At 40.4% G+C, this 12671-nt stretch overlaps 1 protein-coding gene across 2 annotated transcripts in view; it reads left to right on the forward strand.

Annotated features, from left to right (window-relative positions):
- The window catches only part of LOC117830060 (putative uncharacterized protein MYH16), a 123564-nt gene that overhangs the window by 95100 nt on the left and 15793 nt on the right, over positions 1 to 12671 (forward strand). For both annotated transcript variants that reach the window (XM_034707979.1, XM_034707978.1), the window contains exons 9-14: positions 3697 to 3942; positions 4037 to 4154; positions 8903 to 9030; positions 9116 to 9312; positions 9405 to 9537; positions 9824 to 10040. In XM_034707979.1, the coding sequence (XP_034563870.1) occupies positions 3697 to 3942; positions 4037 to 4154; positions 8903 to 9030; positions 9116 to 9312; positions 9405 to 9537; positions 9824 to 10040 (1039 nt within the window). The remainder of the gene's footprint in view (positions 1 to 3696; positions 3943 to 4036; positions 4155 to 8902; positions 9031 to 9115; positions 9313 to 9404; positions 9538 to 9823; positions 10041 to 12671) is intronic.

Raw genomic sequence — 12671 nt, forward strand, 5'->3', positions numbered from 1 at the left:
TCTCTTTTTGCAGATCTAATTAAATGAACATAATTATTTTTATATGATTTACAGGCACCATAGGTACTGTGACACAAACAGCCCCACTTTGTGCCTATAGTATAGTAGTATAGTTCAATGTGGCTATAAGTCACTGAGGATTGGATTGGAAAATCTTTATTGTCCCCAAGGGGCAATTTGGTTTGCAACAGTAGTTCCCACACACATCATATACACACCAGCAATACACATAATAAACAAACACAAGTTCACACATTTAATTTAAATACATAACTACATAACTCCTGTGGATGACAACAATCCTATGTGGAATGGCAAGGTCCTACAGTTTGTTTAAAAACCCAACAGCTGAGGGTACAAGTGATCTAAGATCTCTGTTAGATCTGGTACTCCTAGTATATGTGAACCCCTGTTGGCAAAAGTCTGAACACTGAATGAAGGGGGTGGTGAGGGTCTTCAAGGATGGCCTTTGCCCTCTGAGTGGCTCTCACTTGGTAAAGATGGCCAAGATCATTAAGATTAGTGCCAACAATCTTTGGGCAGACTGTGACAATATAACCCAGCCTGTTTTTGTTAAAAGTGCTGAGGTTACCAAACCAAGAGGCCATTGTAAAAATTAAAATATACTCAATAAAAGATGAATAAAATATTTTTAAAGGTGATCTGTCAACATTAAATGTTCTCCTCAGCTTTCTCAAAAAACAAGAGTCTCTGATTGGCCTTTTTTCAAATGGTGTCAGTGTTAGCATTAAAGTCAGTTTGTCATCAAGGATTGTGATAAGTATTTATACTCATTCACTGTCTCTACAGCAGATCCATTGATGACAGCTGGTGTCCTGATTGGTTGATTCTGATGAAAATCAATCAGCATTTCTTTTGTTTATGAGACATTTAGATGCAAATTAGAATCATCACACCATTTAAAGCTAGGGTTGGTAGTCACAGAAAACTAGAATGAGTTTGAATGTAGCACTTCCTCAGGACTCCGTCTAACCCCTCCCCCCCTTCCCTCAGAGCTCCTCCTAAACGACGCCCCCGCGACCATATGATTGTGACTGATTCAAAACCAGTCCTCACCAAAACATTATCATCAAGGTTTGCGTGTATAAAAACACGTGCAAACTTGATAGTGCACGCAAAGCTGATGTACTAACCAGGAGCACCGAGGATTGCGTCTGTCAAATGAGCAAAATAGCACTCGCTATCCATTTAGCGTGTTTGCCTTTATGAATATGCAGAATACATGCAAGATTATCAGGACGTGCAAAATACTGGGAGGAGGAGATGCAAATGTAATAATAATAACACACAATGTGATTAATCAAACCTGAAGCAGATAGCAGGCGGTGTTTTGGCGTCTATATTTAGCACGTTTTAAAGGCAGGTGCAAACTGGCACAGCGTTACACACAAATGGCTGCAGTCACTGTGGAGAGAAGGAGGCATAGGTGCAATGACAGACAACGAAGAGAGAGAATCCTCCGTGTGAGTGTTAACATATTTGGACTGTCATAAATAAAAATAGTAGAGGCATATCGTCTATCCAGCAATACCATCTTTGAGCTGCAGGATGACCTAATTAAGGGCTGATTTAGAGCCAGTCACAAAAAGGAGCCATGCCATATCTCCTATGAAGAAACTCCTTCAACACTGCATTTTCTTGCGTCTGGATCATTCCAAACACTTTTCAAATAATGAAATCACTTTGTTTTCTGTTCTCCCAAATTGGGTTTCCTCTGACAACGCTGAGAGGTCTCTGCTGGAGTTCACTAATGTGTTTATTTCCCTCCTCCACAAAGACCTCCAACTCCATGGCTTCAAACTTCATTTTTAGTTTACGGCCACTCTGTTCTCTCAAACTCCCCATGGTGAGAGCCGGTAGCACACGCAAAATCCTCATTAAAATAGGGCGGTCCGCGTGTGATCATAGTAGATCAGCCGCAACACACCCATTAATAGCACGTGCAATGTTTTAGTTTGCACACGCAATATAGCGCACGTTATTTGAGATCTTAGTAGATCAGGCCCTCAGTGTACTCTGATAACAGCAGAAACACATCAGGTCTGTCTCAGCAGCCTGTGTGACGGTAGTTCACAATCAAACGCTCCACCTCAGTAAGCAGAGCTTTAGCTAATCGTGGGAGAGCATTGTTTTTATCAACACAGTGACAGTAGCCACCAGCCTGCTGATACAAGCTTTACATCAAATTGGCTTATCTAAACATGCAGCTGCCTGGTTTGCAAACTACCTATCCAATAGAACACAATGTGTTCAGGTGGCGGGAACTACCTCTTCTTTTCTGGACATTACCAAAGGGGTGCCCCAAGGTTCAGTGCTGGGACCCATTTTATTTTCAATTTACATAAACAATCTCTGTAACAACTTGTCAAATGCAATGTATCATTTTTATGCAGACGACACCATTATTTATTGCTGTTCAACCTCATTTACTCAGGCGTTTGAGTCTTTACAGGCTGCTTTTAATGTTATCCAGTCTCGTCTGAATGATCTAAAACTGGTTTTAAATACAGATAAAACCAAGCTCATGGTTTTCTCTCACTCAAAGGCGCTACCACAGACCACTACAAACATTGTTACATCCAAAGGAAATCCTATAGAGCAGGTTTTAAATTACAAGTACTTGGGTTTTATCCTAGATCAGGAGATTTCATTTAAAGCCCATATTAATAATTTGCGTACTAAACTTGGTGTGAAGCTTGGGTTCTTTTTTAGAAACAGAACCTGCTTCTCTCTCAGGGTCAGAAAGAAACTAGTGACAGCGACCTTCTTGCCCATCCTTGACTACGGGGACGTGCTTTATCTGAGTGCGTCATCCAAATGTCTCCAGTCTTTGGACACCGTTTTCCATTCGGCACTGAGATTTGTCACTGGCTGTAGTCGTCTCACCCACCATTGTGATTTGTATGTGAAATCAAATTTGCCTTCTCTGAGTGCAGGTAGGTATAAACACTGGCTGACCCTAATCTATAAGGCTCTTTTAGGCTTGATTCCTCAATATTTGTGCGCTTTAGTGCAGAGAAAAATCAGTTCCTATACCCTGCGTTCCAATACTACTCTTGTTTTATCTGTTCCTCGGGTAAGGACTGAATTCGGAAAAAGAGCTTTCAGCTTTGCTGCCCCCATGGCATGGAACGCTCTACAGACTACATTGAAACTCTCTGAACTTATGACTCTTGGAGCCTTCTGTTCTATCCTGAGGGACAGACAGCGTGAGAGCACTGAACAGTGCCTGTGTTTTAAACCTTAAATTATTGTTTGTTGTTTTGTTACAGCTTCCACTCCTCTTATTCATACTGTAAAACACTATGTATTTATAAAGTGTACGTTTTAATTTGTGCTGTCATTTTCGTGTGACTGTTTTGTGACATGTGCTGCTGACCTCTTGGCCAGGTCACCCTCGTGAAAGAGATCCTGATCTCAATGGGTTTTTACCTGGTTAAATAAAGGTTAAATAAAATAAAAAAGTAGTCTAATCAGAATCAGAATCAGGAAGAACTTTAATCACAATGTATCTCAAGAATACAAAGAATAACATGGACAATAACATGGACAATATGACACAGAGGAGTCAAAAGATCTTGATTTTGATTTAATGCCTTTGGGCAACAAATCTCAATCCTGAATCAATACAACCTTTAACCAGACCGTGACTTCTGTCCTGTGTGTGATGATCAGATGGAGGTGAACAAGAAGCGAGAGGCCGAGCTGCAGCGTCTGAGACGAGACCTGGACGAGTCCACGCTGCAGTCTGAAGCTCTGGCAGCGTCTCTGAGGAAACGTCACGGAGACGCCCTGTCGGAGCTGAGCGAGCAGTGCGAGGCTCTGCAGAGAGTCCGGGCCAAGCTGGAGAAGGAGAAACAGAACCTGAGGATGGACGTGGACGAGCTGTCGGCCTCTCTGGACGGTCTGCAGAAAGCAAAGGTCGGGGAGGTCTCACTGTCTCACATCTTTCTCTTTATGTTAGTGAGTGATGACGGAGTGTGTCAGGGTATGTGTGTGTGTGTTTGTGCTGCAGACGTCCTCAGAGACTCAGGTGAAGAAGCTGGAGGAGCTGCTGTCAGAGGCCAACCGCAGAGGAGACGACCTGCAGCGGGCGCTCACTGAGCTCAGCGTGGCCAGGAACAGACTCACAGGTACAGAGCACCTCAAAGGTTTAATGTCTTTGAATTCTTGTGTGATATTCTAGCTTGTTGTGTTTCAGGTCTTGTTTCCTCCCTGTGTGTATTCTGTGTCAGTTATTAGTTCACTTTTGTCTTCCTCGTGTTATCAGTGACACATGTCTTGTGTTGTGTTCCTTGCGTGTGTATTTATTCTTGTGTGTCTTAAGGTGCATTTCGACCAAGAGTTCCAGGGTCTTTTAGCCCCCAGAACTACTTTCCCCTGAACTAAAAGGTTCCTGTGCCCCCATTGTTGTCTGCGTTTCAACCGCGGGCTGAAGTCCCAGGTAGATTGTTCAAATCAGGCCAGTGACGTATGGAGAGAAAAAAAGTAAATGCAGTACAACACTAGACCAGTAGAGGGCAGTAACACAAAGACAGATGCCATTCATCACAGATGACACCATAGAAGCAGACAGACAGGCAGGTATCATTATCAGCTGGTGCTGTTTTAGATGGTGCTATATTTCATCACAGATGGATTCACTGAATCAACACGTGAGAGGAGATAACCCCGAGTAGCAAAGACGTTTCAACACGGCTTTAAAATCCTTTTGAACTCAAAAAGCCGTGGCAGAGTGTTCTGGTTTAAACAGCGACCCTGTTAACTGGAGACTTTCAGCCGGATGCATCCCTCATAAAGGTCTTTAGACGATCATTAAATATCTGATGAGGATATTGAATCTTAAAACTCCCTCTGTGTTTCAACAGCTGTGTAAACTCCACAAACACTGACACGTTCAGCTGAAGGTCTCCAGTTTACAGGGTCACTTTTAAAACCGGAACACCGGGAGAGACGCATTCACGGTGGGCTGAGAGAAGACTACTGTTACAAGCTGCTAAATCAAGAGAATCACAGCTTCTTCTTTTGAAAAGTACACACACATACAAAAAAGATAGAACAAATAAAAACTAATGAAAGAAAGAGAAATCAAGAGAATCACAGATGTGTGTGATGTTATTGTGGACGGAGGGAGGAATAAAAACACTGTGGTTAATCTACCAATCAGACACGTTCAGTATTGCAGGCCCCACCCCCCTGAAAGCCCCTGGGGGGAGATTATCTACCCTTGAACTAAATTTAGACCCTAGTTCCACCGGTTGAAAGGCACGTAGTTCAGGGGTAAAGTTCCTTTCGTTGAAATGCCCCTTTAGTCAAGTCTTTTATTTTGTAGTTCTCGCTCTGGTCTGGTTTGGTTTTACTTCCTGCCCTTGTGTGTTCCCCTCATTAGTTTCACCTGTGTCCTGTGTCACACCTGTTGCTTGTTACCCTGTGTGTGTTTAGTTTCTTTATTTCCCCTCTTCTGTCTTGGATCATTATTGTGTCTCCCATCATGTCATGCCCCCTGTGTTAGATTCCCGTGGTTCTCTTTTCTTTTGTTTATGGACGTTTTGTTTCTTCTTTGTCATTAAATCTTCACAACCTGCTCGTGGGTCCTCCCCTCGTTTTTGACCCACCATGACAGAGTGTCAGCGATAGATGAGTCGATCCAGGCTGTAACGTCTGCAACATCATCCTTGATGGATCAAAGTGTGTCCACTCACAGTTCTTGGCCCAATCTCAATGTCCGCACTCACACTCACTGACTTTAAGTCTGTAAGACCTCAGGGCCGTCCTACTGTCAAATTTTCAAGTGTGTGAAAATTCTCTCAGACTTTCTGAGCCCGTTATGCCCCCTTTCCATAAGTGGGCATAACTGCAGACTGAAGGCTGATTTATACTTCTCCGTCGCCCCTATGCAGCAGGGGCCGACGCAGACCTGAGCACCACATACTTGTGCATCGATGTGTCCGTGTCGTGCAGCAATTCTCTGCTGAAAAGCTTGAGGGCAGTGTGGTCTCTCTGATAGCCGGTCGCCTCCTTCCGGCCCCGCTACGATCTCTGTTTCCTTTTCCACAGAGATTCAGAGCGTGTTCTGTTAATCTACAGCTGATACATGTTGCTGTTTATCATACAGACATGATTACATGAAGAATAGAGAGGAGGAGATGAAATACATGGCTGATGTAGGGCTGTGTACTTCCCTGTACGCAGAAGTACACTAAACAAAAATATAAACAACACTTTAGTTTTTGCTCCCATGTTTCATGAGCTGAACTCAAAGATCTCATACTTTTTCTGCGTACACTAAAGGACTATTCCTCTCAAATATTGATCACTAATGTGACTAAATCTGTGTTAGTGAGCACTTCTCCTTTGCCCAGATAATCCATCCACCTAACAGGTGTGGCATATCAAGGTGCTGATTAGACAGCATGATTAGTGCACAGGTGTGCCTTAGGCCGGCCACCATACAGATGCAAACCGAGTAAAGACTCCGCCTGTTTGTTAACACCTTGCTCTTCTTCGGCTCTGATCTCTGGAGCACCTCTTCCTCTAGAAAACAAAGATAAAGACGACAAACTGTAGTCCAAAATACAACAGTGGTACAGCTGGTGGGTTCACAGGGGCTCCATCCTGTCTCCTACTGTGAATGCACCTGATGAGGTACATGATAGGAATATTTGTGATCTTCACATTTCATTTTGTTGTGAAAAATGTATTGAGTTAAAATCATTGTTAAAGCTCCTGTGAGTAACTTTCTGTTTGTGGGGAATTTGGCGCCCCCCTGTAGACAAAGCTGTCTTTGCTGATTTTGCAAAAAGAAAAATCTTGATCTTAATATCAAAAGTATCCCCCACTGAGAGCCTCTGACATGTTACATGAAACAGTCCTACAGTTATTAACTTGGTCTGATGCCCACCCCCCATTAAAAATGACAGTCACTCCTCTTTTTGATGCTCTTGTTTATATCATGATAATAATAATAATCTTTATTTATATATCACTTTTCAAAACAGGGTTCAAAGTGCTTTACACATAGAAAAGAAACTAAAGGACAATAAAGAGAAATGTGAGGGAGACAATTAAAAATGATAAATAATAATAAAAAACAATAACCTGCAGCAAAAAGAAATGACAAGATAAAAAGCTAAGATAAAAAGCAATGTTGGAATACTAAAAACAACAAAATATAGAAGATTAAAACAATTAAAAGATCAGAAATATAAAATATAAAAAGACGAAAGAATAAAAAGCTGCCTGAAAAATAATAAAAGCATAAAGAGGCATTAGTATCAATTTCAGGCTGTTTCATAACCGGCTAAAAACTCCTTATAGGAGCTTTAACTCCAAATGCTAAACCTAAATAAAAATGTTAATATAAATCTAAATGTTAAATCTAAATGTTAAATGTTGAATGTTAAATCTAAATGTTAAATCTAAATGTTAAATGTTGAATGTTAAATCTAAATGTTAAATCTAAATGTTAAATGTTAAATGTTGAATGTTAAATGTTGAATGTTAAATCTAAATGTTAAATCTAAATGTTAAATGTTAAATGTTAAATGTTGATTATTAAATGTTGAATGTTAAATCTAAATGTTAAATCTAAATGTTAAATGTTAAATGTTGAATGTTAAATGTTGAATGTTAAATGTTGAATGTTAAATCTAAATGTTAAATCTAAATGTTAAATGTTGAATGTCAAATGTTGAATGTTAAATCTAAATGTTAAATCTAAATGTTAAATGTTAAATGTTGAATGTTAAATGTTGAATGTTAAATCTAAATGTTAAATCTAAATGTTAAATGTTAAATGTTGAATATTAAATGTTGAATGTTAAATCTAAATGTTAAATCTAAATGTTAAATGTTAAATGTTGAATGTTAAATGTTGAATGTTAAATCTAAATGTTAAATCTAAATGTTAAATGTTAAATGTTAAATGTTGAATGTTAAATCTAAATGTTAAATCTAAATGTTAAATCTAAATGTTAAATGTTAAATGTTGAATGTTAAATCTAAATGTTAAATCTAAATGTTAAATGTTAAATGTTGAATGTCAAATGTTGAATGTTAAATCTAAATGTTAAATCTAAATGTTAAATGTTAAATGTTAAATGTTGAATGTTAAATGTTGAATGTTAAATCTAAATGTGTAAATCTAAATGTTAAATGTTGAATGTTAAATTTTGAATGTTAAATCTAAATGTTAAATCTAAATGTTAAATGCTAAATGTTGCTCTGCGATCCTAAATATTTAGCTGATATGCAAATTCACACAGCCGCTTAAGGGGAAATACCAAAATAAAAGCTTCATAAAGTGATTTAGATTTAACAATGATTTTAACTTAATATATTTTTCACAACAAAATTAAATGTGAAGAAGATCACAAATATTCCTCTAAATGTGATAAAAAAAAAGTGACTTTTAAAAATTCACTCTACATTTTTATGATTTGGAGCTAAATGTGGAGAATTGTAGCTGATATTTTCAGTGTGCAGAACTTTACAAACGGCGCCTCATATTTTAGAACATAAGAGACATAACACAAATGTTCTCCAGAGAGTAGTTCTCACGTCTGTTCCTGATTATAACATCTGCTATCTGCAAAGTGACACCTGCAGAGTAACGACTCCTACATTGTCTCTGTAATGCATCAGACAAAGATAAGTTTGTAGTTCATTGGAAGTTTTATCACTTGCAGCATTCAGTCCTTGCTACTTTATGTCTGTCTCAGTCAGAATCCTGACGTGGTCCACATCTGCTGCCGAAAACAGACCTTCACATTAACAAAGGATCTCATTGTGTGCTTGATTCTCTGGTGTTGCTACAGCGTCTGACACCTACAGTCTGCTACAGCGTGCAGATGATCAGTGTTGTTGTTGTGTTTCCTGTCAGCTGATAACGCAGACGTGGGCAGACAGATGGAGGAGGCAGAGAGCAGAGCCAGTCAGCTGAGCCGCTCCAAAACTCTGCTCCAAAACCAGCTGGAGGAGCTGAAGAAGCAGCTGGACGAGGAGCTCAAGGTTAATAAAAACACCCTCTAAGATAATAAAGAAGAATCCCTGAGCCTGGAGTGCTCACACATGCCTCTCTGTGCTGCCTTTTCAGAGCAAGCAGGGAGTCAGCAGCAGTCTGAGCTCTGTTCGGCAGGAGTGTGAGGGGCTGAAGGAGCAGCTGGAAGAGGAGCAGGAGAGCAAACAGGAGCTGCAGAGACTCGTCTCCAAACTGAACAGCGAGGTGACGACCTGGAGGAGCAAACACGAGGCCGACTCCATCCAGCACGCAGACGAGCTGGAGGACACCAAGTACGACGACGCTGCGCTGATACCCATGAGTCCATGTGACGGTCTGAATGATTCTCACTGGTCTGAATGATGTGTGTGTGTGCGTGTGGCAGGAAGAAGCTGGCGGCTCGGCTGCAGGAGGCTGAGGAGTCGGTGGAGGCTACGCAGGCCAAATGTTCATCTTTAGAGAAAACCAAGCAGAGGCTGCAGGGGGAGGTGGAGGAGCTGTGCATGGACCTGGAGAAGGTAGAGCAGCAGACATGAGAGCTGCAGGGATGAGAACTTTATGATGTGTATTTAATATTTGACTCTTTATTAAGCAGAAACTTTCATTGACATCCATCTTTTTATGAAGTGTAACTGCAGAAAGAAACTTAAAAATCACAGAGATCCCCTTTAAATCAGATGTCACCCATGCATATAGTATAAAGAAAACAAAGTAGTGATTGGCATCATGTCTCTTCTGTAATCTCCACCTGCCTCCACCCTCACCTTGTCTTCTGCACATGCTCAGTTGTAACTTGTGTCTCAGGCCAACAGCTGCGGTCAGGCTCTGGATAAGAAGCAGCGTGTCCTGGAGAAGCAGCTCGGGGACTGGAAGCACAAGTGTGAGGAGCTGGTGGCCGAGGTGGAGGGATGTCAGAAGGAGAGCAGGCAGCACGCCGCGGAGCTCTTCAAAGTCAAGACGGCTCACGAAGAGTTCCTGGAGCAGATGGAGGCGCTACGCAGAGAGAACAAGGCCTACCAGGGTATGAGGACCAAACACTTCATATGTACATATTATTGCAGAAGGTCAGAAGAGAAACTTAGTTTTTCATCAAGGTCTGGAACCAAGTTCAGCCCTGTGAATGTTTCCTGATATTACATCTCAGTAAATAAACCTTGGGCCAGAACGAGTTGAAAACAGCTGCATCTACTCTTCACATTCACTCATCCAGACAAGTTTTAGATAAATCCATCCATTAAATATTTAATAATAATACTCATTTTATTTATAAAGCACTTTTAACCAACGTGGTTTACAAAGATTAAAAACACCACCTGCAGACCTCTCAGACTCTTCTTAGGCAAACCAGACAATAGAACATTACAATAGTTTAATCTGGAGGAGACAAAGGTTTTTGTTAAAATCTCCAGGAGTCAATGAGGATGAATTAATTTTAAGGGTCCATTAAAATCAGAACACAGACACAAAATCTCAAACTAAGAAAAAATGTTTTTTTCTTATTGCTAGTAAAGAAAAAAAGTCTGATTAGGTTTGATATAAGACTCTTACCTGACAGACCAAATTAAGACCTCAACTGATAATGATGGAAGCAAATAGTTCACAAATCCAAATTATAAAGCAATTTTGAAAACCTTAATGCATTTACAGAAACACCTTTTAACTTTCCAAATAGATAGATAGATCTTTATTTGTCCTTAATAAGGAGATTTGTTGCCACCATCTGTACAGGAATACATGTATGAACACAATAACCATAAACATCCACCCAGCCTCACAGCAATGGTGCACCAGATCCCACAAATATACACACCAGACACATATGAACACACTGGACACATAGAAACACACTGAACACATATAAACACACTGGACACATATATGCACACCGGACACATATGAACACACTGGACACATATAAAACACACCGGACACATATGAACACACTGGACACATATATGCACACCGGACACATATGAACACACTGGACACATATATGCACACCGGACACATATGAACACACTGGACACATATATGCACACCGGACACATATGAACACACTGGACACATATATGCACACCGGACACATATGAACACACTGGACACATATATGCACACCGGACACATATGAACACACTGGACACATATATGCACACCGGACACATATGAACACACTGGACACATATATGCACACCGGACACATATGAACACACTGGACACATATATGCACACCGGACACATATGAACACACTGGACACATATAAAACACACCAAACACATATGAACACACCGGACACATATATGCACACCGGACACATATGAACACACTGGACACATATATGCACACCGGACACATATGAACACACTGGACACATATATGCACACCGGACACATATGAACACACTGGACACATATATGCACACCGGACACATATGAACACACTGGACACATATAAAACACACCGGACACATATGAACACACTGGACACATATAAAACACACCAAACACATATGAACACACTGGACACATACAAAACACACCAAACACATATGAACACACTGGACACATATAAAACACACCAAACACATATGAACACACTGGACACATATAAACACACCGGACACATATAAACACACCAAACACATATAAACACACCAAACACATATGAACACACTGGACACATATAAAACACACCAAACACATATGAACACACTGGACACATATAAAACACACCAAACACATATGAACACACTGGACACATATAAACACACGGACACATATAAACACACTGGACACATAGAAAACACACCGGACACATATAAACACACTGGACACACATAAACACACCGGACACATTACAGTGGCATTCTGTTTAGCAGTGCTATGGCCGATGGGACGAAGCTTCTGCCAAACCGGGCTCGCCTATAGTAAGGGGATCTGTATCTGCGACCGGAGGGGAGTAGTGGGAAGACCGAGTAGAGGGGGTGTTGGGTGTCCAGTGTTATAGTGCGTGCTCTGCGTATGATGGCTCTGTTGTTGAGGTCAGACAGGTTGGGTGTGGGGAGGTGGATGATTTTGGTGGCAGTGTTTGTGGTGTGTATGAGTTTGTTTTTGTTGGAGACAGTTAGCATGTTGTAGTAGCAGGGGGGAACAGTAGAGGAGAATGGGTTAGATGATGCTTTGATACAGTAACAGTAGAAGGTGGGGGGCGACAGAAAGTGCTTTGAGTTTGCGGATGGCAGAGTCTTTGTTGGCAGCGTTTGTGAATGTCAGTGGTGTGTTGTTCAAAGCTGAGTTTATTGTCCAGGGTGAGTACGAGATATGGGTGCATTATTTGATTTATAAATGAAAATAGTATTTAATAATCCAATTTGCATTATCATCTTTAGGAATGCTCATTCTTTTACCCAATTAAAATGGAAAAGAAAAAAATGACATCTGCTTTTAATTTTCTAAAGATATCTTGCTAAATTATTATCATAATTCAAATGAAAAAAAAATCAAATATTAAAATGAATCCACAGAAATGCTTTTTAATTTTCAGAATGGATACGCAATTGTTCAGTAAAAAATGAAATGAAATGAAAAAGCAATCATACATTTTGCATTTTAACTTCCATGTTCAAGTCTGCACATTCTGTGACACAATTAAAGG

This window comes from Notolabrus celidotus, chromosome 18, assembly GCF_009762535.1.
Source record: "Notolabrus celidotus isolate fNotCel1 chromosome 18, fNotCel1.pri, whole genome shotgun sequence".
NCBI classification, from domain to species: domain Eukaryota; kingdom Metazoa; phylum Chordata; class Actinopteri; order Labriformes; family Labridae; genus Notolabrus; species Notolabrus celidotus.